This window comes from Puma concolor, chromosome C1, assembly GCF_028749965.1.
Source record: "Puma concolor isolate L17-30 chromosome C1, mPumCon1.1.hap2, whole genome shotgun sequence".
Classification (NCBI taxonomy): domain Eukaryota; kingdom Metazoa; phylum Chordata; class Mammalia; order Carnivora; family Felidae; genus Puma; species Puma concolor.
This window is the reverse complement of record NC_141674.1, coordinates 85,796,337-85,808,950: the sequence shown is the minus strand read 5'-3', so window position 1 is coordinate 85,808,950 and position 12,614 is coordinate 85,796,337. Positions and strand designations below refer to the sequence as shown.

Here is a 12,614-nt window from a genome sequence, read left to right as displayed (position 1 = left end):
ATCATGTGAATAAACAATGAGAATAAGCCAAACTGAGGCTCATTCTTCAAAACAACTGGCTTAAACTATTAAAAAGTGTCAATATCATAAAAAAACAAGTTATTCTAGACTGAAGAGACAAGGCAACTAAATGTAATGATTAAATTCTGTACCCAAAAAAAGACAACTATTAAGGAGGTACAATTAGAGAAATGTGGCTACAGCTAATATATTACTTAATACTATTATGTTAACGTTAAAATTTCCTGAATGTCAGGGGCGCCTGGGAAGCTCAGTCGGTTAAGCGTCCAACTTCAACTCAGGTCATGATCTCGTGATTTGTGGGTTTGAGTCGCGCATAGGGCTCTGTGTTGACAGTTCAGAGCCTGGATCCTACTTCAGATTCTGTGTCTCCCTCTCTCTGCCCCTCCTCTGTTCATGCATGTGCTCTCTCTCAAAAATAAACATTAAAAAAAATTTTTTAAAATACATTAAAATTTCCCAAATGTGGTAATTACATTGTGGTTATGTGGGAGAACATCCTTTTTCTTAGGTGATACATTCTCAGTTTTATAGGGGTAAAGTGTCTTGATATCTACAACGAACTCTTCAAATGGTTCAAAACAAAACAAAACAAAAAAAAAGTGAGCATATATAAAGAGAAGAAAAAAAAATGTGGCAAAATGTTAATCTGTGATGTGAATCTGTAGGATGGGCAGATGAATACTCATTATGCTATTTTTGCAACTTTTCTGTAGTTTAAAAATTCTCCAAAGTTGGGAAAAATTTTAAAAACATTATAAAAACCAAAATAAAGTAGGGGCACCTGGGTGGCTCAGTCAGTTAAGCAACCAACTCTTGATCTCGGCTCAGGTCATGATCTCATGGTCATGAGATGGAGCCCCAAGTCAGGCTCTGTGCTAAGCATGGAGCCTGCTTAAGATTCTCTCTCTCCCTCTCCCTCTGCCCCTCCCCCTCCTCATGCTTGCTGTCTTAAAACAAGTAAATAAAAATTTAAAAAATAAAGTATAAGGGAGAATAATTTTGATCTTAAAATTTAAAAAAAAAATTTTTTTTTTTCAACATTGATTTATTTTTTTTGGGACAGAGAGAGACAGAGCATGAACGGGGGAGGGGCAGAGAGAGAGGGAGACACAGAATCGGAAGCAGGCTCCAGGCTCTGAGCCATCAGCCCAGAGCCCGACGCGGGGCTCGAACTCCTGGACCGCGAGATCGTGACCTGGCTGAAATCGGACGCTTAACCGACTGCGCCACCCAGGCGCCCCATTGATCTTAAAATTTAATACAGACAAGTTATCAATCAAAAATGAGGGTAGGGGCACCTAGGTGGCACAGTCAATTAAGCGTCTGGCTCTTGGTTTTGGCTCAGGTCATGATCTCAGGGTTCATGAGTTCAAGCCCTGCGTCAGGTTCTGCACTGACAATGCAGAGCCTGCTTGGGATCCTCTCTCTTCCTCTCTCTCTGCCCTTCAGCTGCTCTCTCTCTGTCTCAAAAATAAATAAACTTAAAAAACAATTAAAATGAGAGTAAAATATAGCTTCAAAAAGAAACTTTGAATTTCCTCTGAATGATACGTAACTAAGCTAAAATAACATCATGTAAAAGTCTTACACACAAAAAATACAAAGGTGCTTAGTTACAGGCATCTAAGAATTGTAGCTTTTCATGGAAGAACATTAAAAAAAACCCCTGTAACTACAAAGCTGCTTTCATGGGATACTGACACATTATGGCATAACTAGAGAAAATGTAAGCAGGCATCATGTTTCCTTTCTCACAAAGTCAAGTGGTGTTTTCTTATTTCCTCTGACTTTAATCAAGCAAAGCGAGATCCATTAGTTTTGTAGAGCAAAAAGAAAACAAAACCAACCCTTAATTTCCTGGAAGTATGAATCACCATAAACATGTTGCTACACTATTATACTCATTAAGTAAACCATTTTGGCTTAATTTGCAGTGAGACTTTAGATTTTACTGATAGGCTACAGATCAATTTTAAAGACACATATTTAATATTTGTATGTTATCACAAAAGTGAAGAGGTTTTGGTTAAATTGCTCCTAAGGGTGCCTGGGTGGCTCAGTTGGTCAAGCGTCGGACCCTTCATCTCATCTCAGGTCTTGAGCTCAGGGTCCTGAGTTCAGGCCCTGCATTGGGCTCTGTGCTGGGCCTGAGGCCTACTTAAAAAAAAGAAAAATTAATTTTTAAAAAAGATTACTCTGAAATAGAAATTAAATATACTTCTTAAACACGTTTAACAAAATTAGGATGAGACCAAATTTTACTGTTAAAAAAAACAAACTAGAGTTTAAGATTGTATTACTTTGCAGTAAATTTTTTTTTAAGGATTTATTTTTAAGTAATCTCTACATCCGACATGGGGCTTAAACTTACAACCCCAAGATCAAGAGTCACACACTCCACAACTGAGCCAGCCATGCACCCTACTTTGTGGTAAATTCTGAAAAGATTAAGCAACATGACAATCTATTGTATTCCTTCTCCATTCTGAGGAGGAAAAGATGTAACTGCTAACTCAAGGTAAGCCATCATTACATTAACATCTAATGTGTTACATGGTTCAAATGACCACAAACTGAACTCACTAACAAGGTAGTATTTCATGTGGTAGAATTCATAATTGCTTTTACACATTATTGAGAAAGTAGACCCATTATTTAGAATAAGCTACTACATTTGGCCCTCAAAGAGACCAAACCATTTCAGGAAGCTGGATATATCCTGGCTGCAACTGTCAAATGTTTCTTTGACACTTTTAATTCAAAATAATGCTAAAAGACAACTTGAATTTTTAAATAATTGAAAAACGTAAATCATATATATACTTGTCAGAATGCTACCCGGAAAAAGCTCTTCTTTTTACTTAAACTTCAAACTTTGGTAGCTGTAAATGAGTTACAGTTCAACTGTTAGTGAATTTCTGCAGATGCTATGATTATTGGGAAGTAGGTCTGCAAACTATATTAGGATGAACTGGATATAAAATCTGAAAAAACTGCTTACTAATTTATCCCCAAACATACTAAGCTAAAGCAAATGCTGCAGCACACCACGGAGAAAAGGAGGTAAGTCATTCATGGTACTGCCTGCTACAAGCTTGCCAAAGATGGTACATGCATCCTGATGTTTCCAGGCATGGGCTAGTGACTTCGAAGAACAGTTGCTGTTTGAAGGCACCATGGGCCTCCTCATGGCTTGTATGCTAGCAATTAGAGGCTGTTTACTTAGCGGCTCTCTGGGGACTAAGAAGAGCTATCCTGCAACTGCCTCAGCCATCTTTGTAGGTGAAGGATGCGACGGATCAGAGCTTAAGTTTAGACTTTTGAAACGGTGGTGACTCTGACTTATGTACTTAAAATCGGAGTTACAAAAAAAAATCTGGTGCTCTGCTTCTCTGGGTATATTTCGTTTTGCAAATACCCATTTTTTTTTACTTTTTTCAGGTACTTCCAACAAATTAATTCACACATGCTGTGCTTTCTATCAAATCTTTAAAGTCATTTCACCAATTTATTTGTGAAAAAATTGGACATTTTTCGCTTTGTCAGAGATGCAATCTCACAACTGTATTAACAAAACAGTAAAGATCATGTAAAAACATAAGCAAACTTCAAAAATAATTTAAAAATTCTGTTTTTGATGACACAAATAAATAACTCACGAATGTAACTCCTTAGCTCTTAGCCTCCAACAGGAATGTTTACAAACAATCTGGTAATACACGGTAAGAATTTAACAACAAAACTGAAAGTATTCTAAAATGTCATTTAATTCAACTGACTTAAATGGTCTGCACTAAAGGATACATCAAAATGCCACATACATTAAAACTTGTAACCAAAGACTGTATTTCTACATACGGATGCTTCAGAAAGCAAATTCACCAGTAATGCTACAATTACTTACATCAGTAAAATGGTATACAGGAAATGAGTAAATACATATTTACTGAATTTAACCTGTGGAAGTATTTTGTAGTTATGCATGTTGTTTTCAAATAGGACAACCGGTCTTAAACTTTGGGGAGGTATGGACTCTTCTGGGAATCTCTCTCAAAAAAAACGATAGTCAAAGAAAATTTTGCAAATGACTGCAGGGTGTACAGACCCAAGTTAAGAACTCCTGACACAGAATCACACACCTTCATGTAATTTCCCTTAACTGTATACAACTCAAACGGGCAAGTATTAGTTAGCCTGACTCTGGTTTCAGAGCCTAATCAAATACAATTTCAAGAAAAGAAAAACAGTAACTTATGATTAACCTGGTTCATTTAGAAGGGTTCACCTCTTCAACTGTCAAAAATGGTAACAAATCTAAGTTTTTGACAAATCATTAACAACTATTAGTTTTGTTTATAAATATTAACATTCATTAGTCAGACTTACAAAGATGTCATTAGCAAGATGAAGCAAAATAATTTTATTAACATTGTTGAACACTAGAAAGAAAATGGAAGGGAATCAGATCAGTATCATTGGCCATGGACCTGAAATACTGTTCAGAGATGGTCAAGGATGACCATATAGTCTAAGACACCTGCCTCTAAATGAATCCATCCACAAGCTGAACTTAAACACACACACACCAATACCAAACGGCAATTTATTCCCTTTCTTTAAAAAACGTTAAGGGTAGTCTGACCAATTATAAGTAGGGAGGCAGAAAAGCAAATGCCATGTTAAAATTTAAAAAACTATAATAGTTATACTATTTTCCATTTACAGCTAGAGTAGGTTAAAACACAAATACTGCAAAAAATTACTGATATTTCTAGAGATATAAATATTCCATCTATACATATACATATAATCAATATAGGAATAAATAAAATTACAATAAAAACACTAGGAATGTGCTAGCACATTTTTAAAAATCACTTTAAATGTGTTTTTATCACTTTAAATTCATATTAGGCCCCATAAAATTAAAATATGCATTAACCAAGTTTCTATTCTAAAGAGGTGTCCAGTGCTTTTAGATTGGAAAGTGCAACATAAGTGTATAAAGATGACAAATAATAATACCCACATGCCCATAGTTCTCAAGAAAAGCTTTCATTTATTCTATGTGCCCTCTTAAAAACTTACTGCCAGTGTAAAAAAAAAATTGTATTTTACCTCCAAAAACAAGCTATGAATTCACTACAACTTTAATAACAAGATAAAAAATAATAATCTCTTCCAAATCTCCTAGGATTTGGAACAAAAGCATCTGCTGTAAAGCGAATGGAATGAAACTCCAAAGAGGTAACACAACTGAACTTTACCTCAAGAAAAAAGATGTGTTTCTTGATCAGAGCTTCATTCTTTTGCAAAGAATACTGATCTTAAAAATCACTTGCTTTTATAAAATACAATCCTTTGTTGCTTCTATTTTATAGATTTTATATAGAACTTAAAATATCAAGTCCTGTTGGTTAAGAGACTACCAGTATTCTTTCATGCTATGTCTCTCCCTACATAGTAGTTTGAACCAACTTCATCAAAAGGGCCCTGACTATTCATAAGTGATTTAATCAAAGTAATGTCCTAATTAATCAAGTACAACAAAAAGATCCAAGGACATGAAGTTTCTTTTTCACCAAATGTCAAAGCTATGACATCTAATTATTTTTAGAGTTAGCTAAAAGGAGATTCTGAAATTGTTGCCTATGTCCCAAGCCTTCTAAATATATTAGCAGCATATTGATGGGGCCCCTATTCTGAAATGTCAAAAACAAAACAAAACAAAAAACCTTTGTCATTTATTTCAAATGAATTCAGCAAATCCTCAGGGGTGGCCTAATTACTGTACATATTTAGCACTATGCTAGCAGTTGATGAGGGCTCCAATTATATACATACACATACAAATATGTTGGAATAAACAGAAATACGGAATAAAAAGAATCATTTCTGCACACTCCTCAGGAAAGTGAAACGGGTATTTCACCTTTGCATTCTATTTCAGAATGTGATAGCAAAGAATGCAACAAAGACCGGAGAGTGTAGCAACATAGAAATTTCAGTATATAAAAGTATAGGCGAGTTAAATTTTCAGTTAAAAATCCTACGTCCCCTGCTGGTTAACTACAGCACACTGCATAAAGTTTATTGTGTGATGACAACTGTTTCTAAAAAGCACAATTTCTTACCCTCTGTCTTCCTTTCAAAGTGTCTTCTAATCCTCAGACCATGATAATTGTATTTAGCGGCTTTTATTTTAAAATAAAGGAGGTGATTTTAAAACAACAGAGTGGTATGTGTTCTTTGGAAACCAGATGATTTAAGTCTAGGCCCCGGGTGTCCTCCGTCACGCTTGAGACTCCGGGAAGTGAAGAGGAAAGCCCACCTTCTGACAGTGTTTACCGCACTGGAAGAAGCTAAGAGCAGGAGCACTGACCCAGAACCAGGTGGAAGAAGAAAGCCAAGGCACTAAGGGGCCCCAGCGGGGTCGTCGCACCAGATACCGCCCGGCTAGAAACATATGGGAAGCCAGGGATAGCTCCCAGCACCTTCGAAAGCGCAGCGACGGCGGCGCGGGGCCCGGCGGCGAAGGCAAGGCTGCGGTGGCGAGGGGCGCGGCGGGACCAGCACCGCCGGGGCGACGCGGGGAGCCGGCCGGCTGGAGAGCCCGGCGTCAATTCCAGCCCGCGGCGGAGGCGCACGTGGGGCTCGAGGCCGAAGGGCCTCCAGGGGCCGCCGGAGGAAAGGGCGGCAGGTGCGGGAGAGGAAAGCGGCTTCCCCAAGAGGACGGGCCCCGGAGGCCGCAGGCCGGGGCGAGGGAGGAAAGCCCCCCGGAGCAGAGGCGAGAGGGCCCTGGAGACTGAGACACCGGCACCGCCTACAGGGTGGGGGAGGGCAGGGGCACTCAGGGAGGCTGGTGGCGGCGGCGTGGGGGACAGAGATGGGATGGGGAGCCCCGAGGGACGCTCCCCAGCGCGGTACCCCAGCTCACCGTGCCTCCGTCCTTAATGATGATCTTCTTGGCCAGCATGATACTGCGGTTCGCGGCCCGTTTCTTCTTCTTCCCCTGGGTCATTTTACCATCCTCGACTCCTGGCGCTGCTGCAGCCACTCCCGGGGCGGCCGGCCCCAGCGGCGAGTGCCGTCCCGCCGCTACTGCCGGGCCGAGCCGCTCGGGGCGCCCGCCGCCATCTTGAGGGCCCGGCCTGCCTCCGGCGGCGCGTCACATCGTGCGATCAGCGGAGGAGCCCGCCCCGCCCCACCCACGTGACACCGCCCCGCCTTCTCGGTCGCGGTGCGTTCGCCGCGCGGGGAGGGAAGCCCAGAGGGAAGCCGCTAGGCTCTCGGCTGGCGCCAGCCGGTGTTCTCCTCTCATCAGCTCGCTTGGTTCTCACAACAGCCCTGGGCGATAGAGACCCTTATAGTTCGTCTTCACAGATAAAGAAATGTAAGTTTCTGAAAGTTACCTGCTCATGGAAATACGGCTGATAAATGGTTGCCCTGGAGTTCTCACCAGGCGTCTTCAACTATTAGAGCTATCTCCCAACTGTATTCTAACCAGGACGGGAACCGAAGGGAACAGTTGAAATCGTTTCCCAGAAATAGTGGGTAACTGAAGGGATAAAGATAAACTGGTTTTTCAGAAACAGTATGTTGTCTTCGTGCTCAGCCACTGCCATCCCAAAGTGGAGCCTGCCTGTTCCAGGACCTTTTCTTTATTCCCTGCCAATAAAAAACTTACATAAGCTATGTCATGTCACACTGTGTAACCTACTACTTGTTTTACTATTGCTTTTAAAAATCAATGGGGGGGGGGGAGGATTATAGAAACGACAGTTGACACAAGTGGAATATGGACTACAGATTGGAGTATCACCCATGTTAAAAGTCAGATTTTCCTAACTATTGTTAGCTAAGAGAATATCCCTTTTCTTACATAATACACTGAAGTCTTGAGTGAAGCGATGTGATGCATGTTACCTACGCTCAAATAGTTAGGAAATAACATGTTTATATATGTGAGGAGAGGGTAAGAGTGACAAAATGGCAAATTATTTAAAAATAGTGTATTTGGGTATGGTGGTTTTAAGATATGTTCCCAAGTTCACTGATACTCTTCTCTGGAAGAGGTGGGGTCTGATTCTCCTCCCCTTGAGTGTAGGGCTGGGCTGAGTGACTCTTTTCTAATAGGATATAGGAGAAGTGACACCATTGACTTCAGAGGGTAGGTCATAAAAGCATGGTATCTTCTAGCTAGGTCTTGTTCATTCACTGTGGGCCCAAGTCCGGGGGAAGCCAGCTGCCATGTCAGGACACTGCCAACAGCCTGTGGTCAGATCTAGGTGTCCAGAAACTAAGGCCCCCTACCAGCAGATATGCGAGTAGTCTTGGAAGCAGATCCTCCAGTCCTGGTTAAGCCTTTAGCTGACTGCAACCCATGCCAACATCCTGACTGCAACTTCAGGAACCCCGAGCTAGGAACACCTAGATTACCCACTCCGGGTTCCCTGACCCTCGGAAACTGTAAGATAAAAAGTACTTGTTTTAGGGGCGCCTGGGCGGCTCAGTCGGTTGAGCATCCGACTTCAGCTCAGGTCATGATCTCGTGGTCTGTGAGTTCAAGCCCTGTGTTGGGCTCTGTGCTGACAGCTCAGAGCCTGGAGCCTGCTCCGAATTCTGTGTCTCCCTCTCTCTCTCTGCCCCTCCCCTGCTCACGCTCTGTCTCTGTCTCTCTCAAAAATAAATAAACATTAAAAAAAAAAATTTTTTTTTAAAAGTACTTGTTTTAAGCCACTTAGTTTTGGGGTAATTTGTAACATAGCTGTAGATAGCTAATACACAGGGTAAAGGGAATGTGTTTCTGTAATACTGTTGTAACTTTTATGTACGTTTGAAATTATTTCAAAATAAAATGTTAAAAGATAAATTTGAATTTTCTGTCCTATTTCTATGTAAAACATTTGACTAGAAATAGAAAACAAACCACTTTCCGTGGAAGGGAGAAGAAAGGCAGTTAGCCTGATGGATACTTCAAGTTACATTTTCCCATCAATAAGTAAACCCATCATTTGTTTATTATTTTTTAAGTAGGCTCCACACCCAAGGTGGGGCTTGAACTCAAGATCAAGAGTATCATGCTGTACTGACTGAGCCAGCCACACACCCCAGATCACCTGTTTAAAAATATTCTCGGTGGTGGGATGGCAGGGAGGGGGTGGGGGGACGGGAGGTGCCTGGGTGGCTCAGTCAGTTAAGCAAACGACTTTGGTTCAGGTCATGATCTCCTAGTTCATGGTTTCAAGCCCCGCATTGGGCTTTGCACTGACAACACGGAGCCTGCTTCAGATTCTGTCTCCCTCTCTCTCAAAAATAAGAACATTAAAAATATTCTCTGAGGTGCCTGGGTGCCTCACTGGGATGAGCATCAGAATCTTGGTTTTGGCTCAGATCATCTCACGGTTTGTGAGTTCGAGCCCCTCAATCTCAAGCTTGAGATTCTCTCTCTCTCTCCCTCTGCCCCTCCCCTGCTAGTGCACTCTCTCAAAATAAATGGATAAACTTTTAAAAAAATCCATAAAAAATAAAAATATTCTCTTGCAGAAACATTTCATTGAGCCTCAACTTGAAACTGTTTAGAGAAAGTCATGCGAGATTTCATAAATAAATTCCCAGGAGCTTGTTTTGGATGGATATAGAGGGCTGGTAAGATCATTTATTGTCTGGTTACTCTGATTCTTCATAGCCCCTCAGCTATACCAATTTTGCCATCCTCAAGAACTGATTATTGTTTAGTCATTCAGAAAATATTTTTGAGTACTCTAAGTGTTTCACTGGTTTACTAGACACTGAGGATATGTAAATAAATGAGATCATATTTATCTACATGTAGCTTAATTATACTGGGTGACAAAAGTTATGAAACAAACAAAAGGCAGATAATTGCAGACTGTGGCAAGTGCTGTTGGAAATAATGTAATAAGAGAAATTTAATACATATTGAATGTCCAGAATCTCAGGCTTTGCACTGGAAGAGCTGCAATAGTAAACAAGAGTAATCAGTCTTGTACTAACCGACTTATTGTGTATACATGTGTGGCTTTGTATGTTATTTGGGGTTGTGAAGATTCACAAACTTTACATTAAGTGGTTAGTGTGGGTCAGTTAGGGTTCTTTGGTTACAATCAACAGAAATTAGCATTGGCCAGCATAAGCAAAAGGTAATGATTTTTAAGGATATTGGGAGTCCCCCAAAATAATGAGAAAATCAGGCTTGAAAACAGGTAAGAACCAAGGTTTGGGAAGTTCATGAGAATACTTCAAGAGGTACTTTGGAAGGTACAGGGATCCCTTGGAGAGAAGAACAAGTGGCTGAAGCTAAATATTCCTAAAAAACCTTAAGATTATATCACAGAATCCAAACCTCAAAATGCACCATTTATTAAAGAAACTGCACTATATCAACAGAAGATCATTTTCTTTAACTATAAAACTGAGTCACTGATACCCCTTCACCCATCTCTTCCATAGAACCACCTTTTCTTGCTGATCCAGGAAAATCCAGAACATTTTATCATGAACAAAAAAGCCACCAAAAGCCCATACAAGGCTACTATAAAAAGAAAACAGAAAATGAAGACTTTTCAATTAAAAGATACTACACTCTAGAAAATATGAAGCAGAGGAAAACTGCATACAACATTCTCAATATTAATTAAATACCATTAAATATACAACTGCAGATGTGAAAGGATGCAACATATACAAGGTTTAAAACCCAGCAGGAATATGTGAACTGAGAGTTAATCAAACTCAGCCAATATACTGAAAAAATAAAATCATCTAAAAAAAATGAATACTAAATTACAGGGTTTCTAAGAGAGAACAGATATAATAAAGGTAAGAAACATGGGGGAGAAGAATAAATCAGCTACAACAACAACAACAACAACAAAAAGCATCAAAGAGAAAATGACAGCAAAAATTATCTGAGCCTCCAGGCAAAAGTCAACAACAAAGCTAATATTTCCAGGGGCACCAGGCTGACTCAGTGGAGCATGGGACTCTTGATCCTGGGGTTGTGGGTTCAAGCCCATGTTGGGTGTAGAGACCACTTAAAATCTTAAAAAGAAAAACTAACATTGCCAAAGGAGACAGATAAGAAGTGGTGCCAGCCTGACACTAAAACCAAGCAATACAATAGCGGAGCAACATTCTCCAAAAAACCCAAGAAAGTTTGAGCCAAGAATTTTATATCCAGTCAAGGTGAACTTAAAGTATCCAGGTTCCAGGAGAAATTTTAAACATGCCAGAACTTGAGGAACAGTGTGCCTAGACGTTCTCCCTTGTGTACTTTACTGGAAGAGCTTTATCCAGCCATGAGTTGACTGGGGAGGATTCAGCCAAAGTACTAGTGGAAGCACGCCTGGGTGGCTCAACGGGTGAAGCTCTGACTTCAGCTCAGGTCATGGTCTCGTGGTTTGTGAGTTCAAACTCCACATCGGGCTCTCTGTGGTCAGCCCACTTCTGATCCTCTGTCCTCCTCTCTCTCTGCCCCTCCCTAGCTCGTTCTTTCTCTCTCTCAAAAATAAATAAATGTTAAAAGAAATAATAAGTACTAGTGGAGAGTATTAAGTAGATTTAAAATATATTTAATATTATAACAAAAGCAGGCATTAGAGTGAGAAAATAGTGTGTAAATGTTATACATGTTCTAATCAAATAGAAATAAGGGAACTAAAAACATGAAGATTAGAGGAAGGAGTGGAATAAGTTCAGTGGTGTCATGAGGCAATTAGATGGGAATCAAAGAATATTTTTTAAAAATATGTATTTATTTATTTATTTTGAGAGAGAGAGAGAGAGAGAGCGAGCGAGCAGGGTAGGGGCAGAGAGAGAGGGACAGAGAGAATCCCAAGCAGGCTCTGCACTGTCAGCACAGAGCCCAATGTGGGGCTTGAACCCATGAACCGTGAGCTCATGACCTGAGCTGAAATCAACAGTCAGATGTTTGACAGACTGAGCCACCCAGGTGCCCCAGAATCAAAGAACATTTAGAGATGACAAACTAGAGGCACCTGGCTGGCTAAATCGGAGGAGCATGGGACTCTTGATCTCAGGGTCGTGAGTTTGAGCCCCACCTTGGGTGTAGAGATTACTTGAATAAATAAAACTTAAAAAAAATGACAAACAGAAACCCAGATAAGCAAAAGGGGGGCTTTAAGAGCATTACATAAAATGTCAACAGTATAAATGTAATTGCTAGAACATACCTAGCTTTCTAAACAAAAAAAAAAAATCTTAAAAGCAGAGAACACGTTCCACATAGCAAAAGAAACACAGTAAATATAGCAATATACATAACTTTATTTTTCAAAAGGAAACACAGGAAGTATAAACTAGCAACTAGTGCAAATACCACCTTGGGGGGTGGTTAGGAATGGGGTGAAAGAATGGCATGACAACTAGTCTTCTCTGAGTAAACTTTAACGTAGCTTTAACTTGGAACCATGTAAATCCTTTACATATTCAAAAACAGAATAACAATCTTTATGTAAATTCTGAAATTGAATACAAAAGTAAACCTAGTTCTTTAGATTTTTTTTTTAATGTTTATTTTTGAGAGAGAGCAAGCAAGCGGGGCAGGG

At 40.2% G+C, this 12,614-nt stretch overlaps 1 protein-coding gene across 1 annotated transcript in view; it reads right to left on the bottom strand.

The window, feature by feature from the left end:
- SLC71A1 (solute carrier family 71 member 1) overlaps positions 1-7,195 on the bottom strand; it is a 44,477-nt gene extending 37,282 nt beyond the window's left edge. The window contains exon 1 of the mRNA XM_025930952.2: positions 6,962-7,195. Coding sequence (XP_025786737.1) covers positions 6,962-7,045 — 84 coding nt within the window. The 5' untranslated portion in view covers positions 7,046-7,195. The remainder of the gene's footprint in view (positions 1-6,961) is intronic.
- Between the last annotated feature and the right edge of the window lie 5,419 nt (positions 7,196-12,614).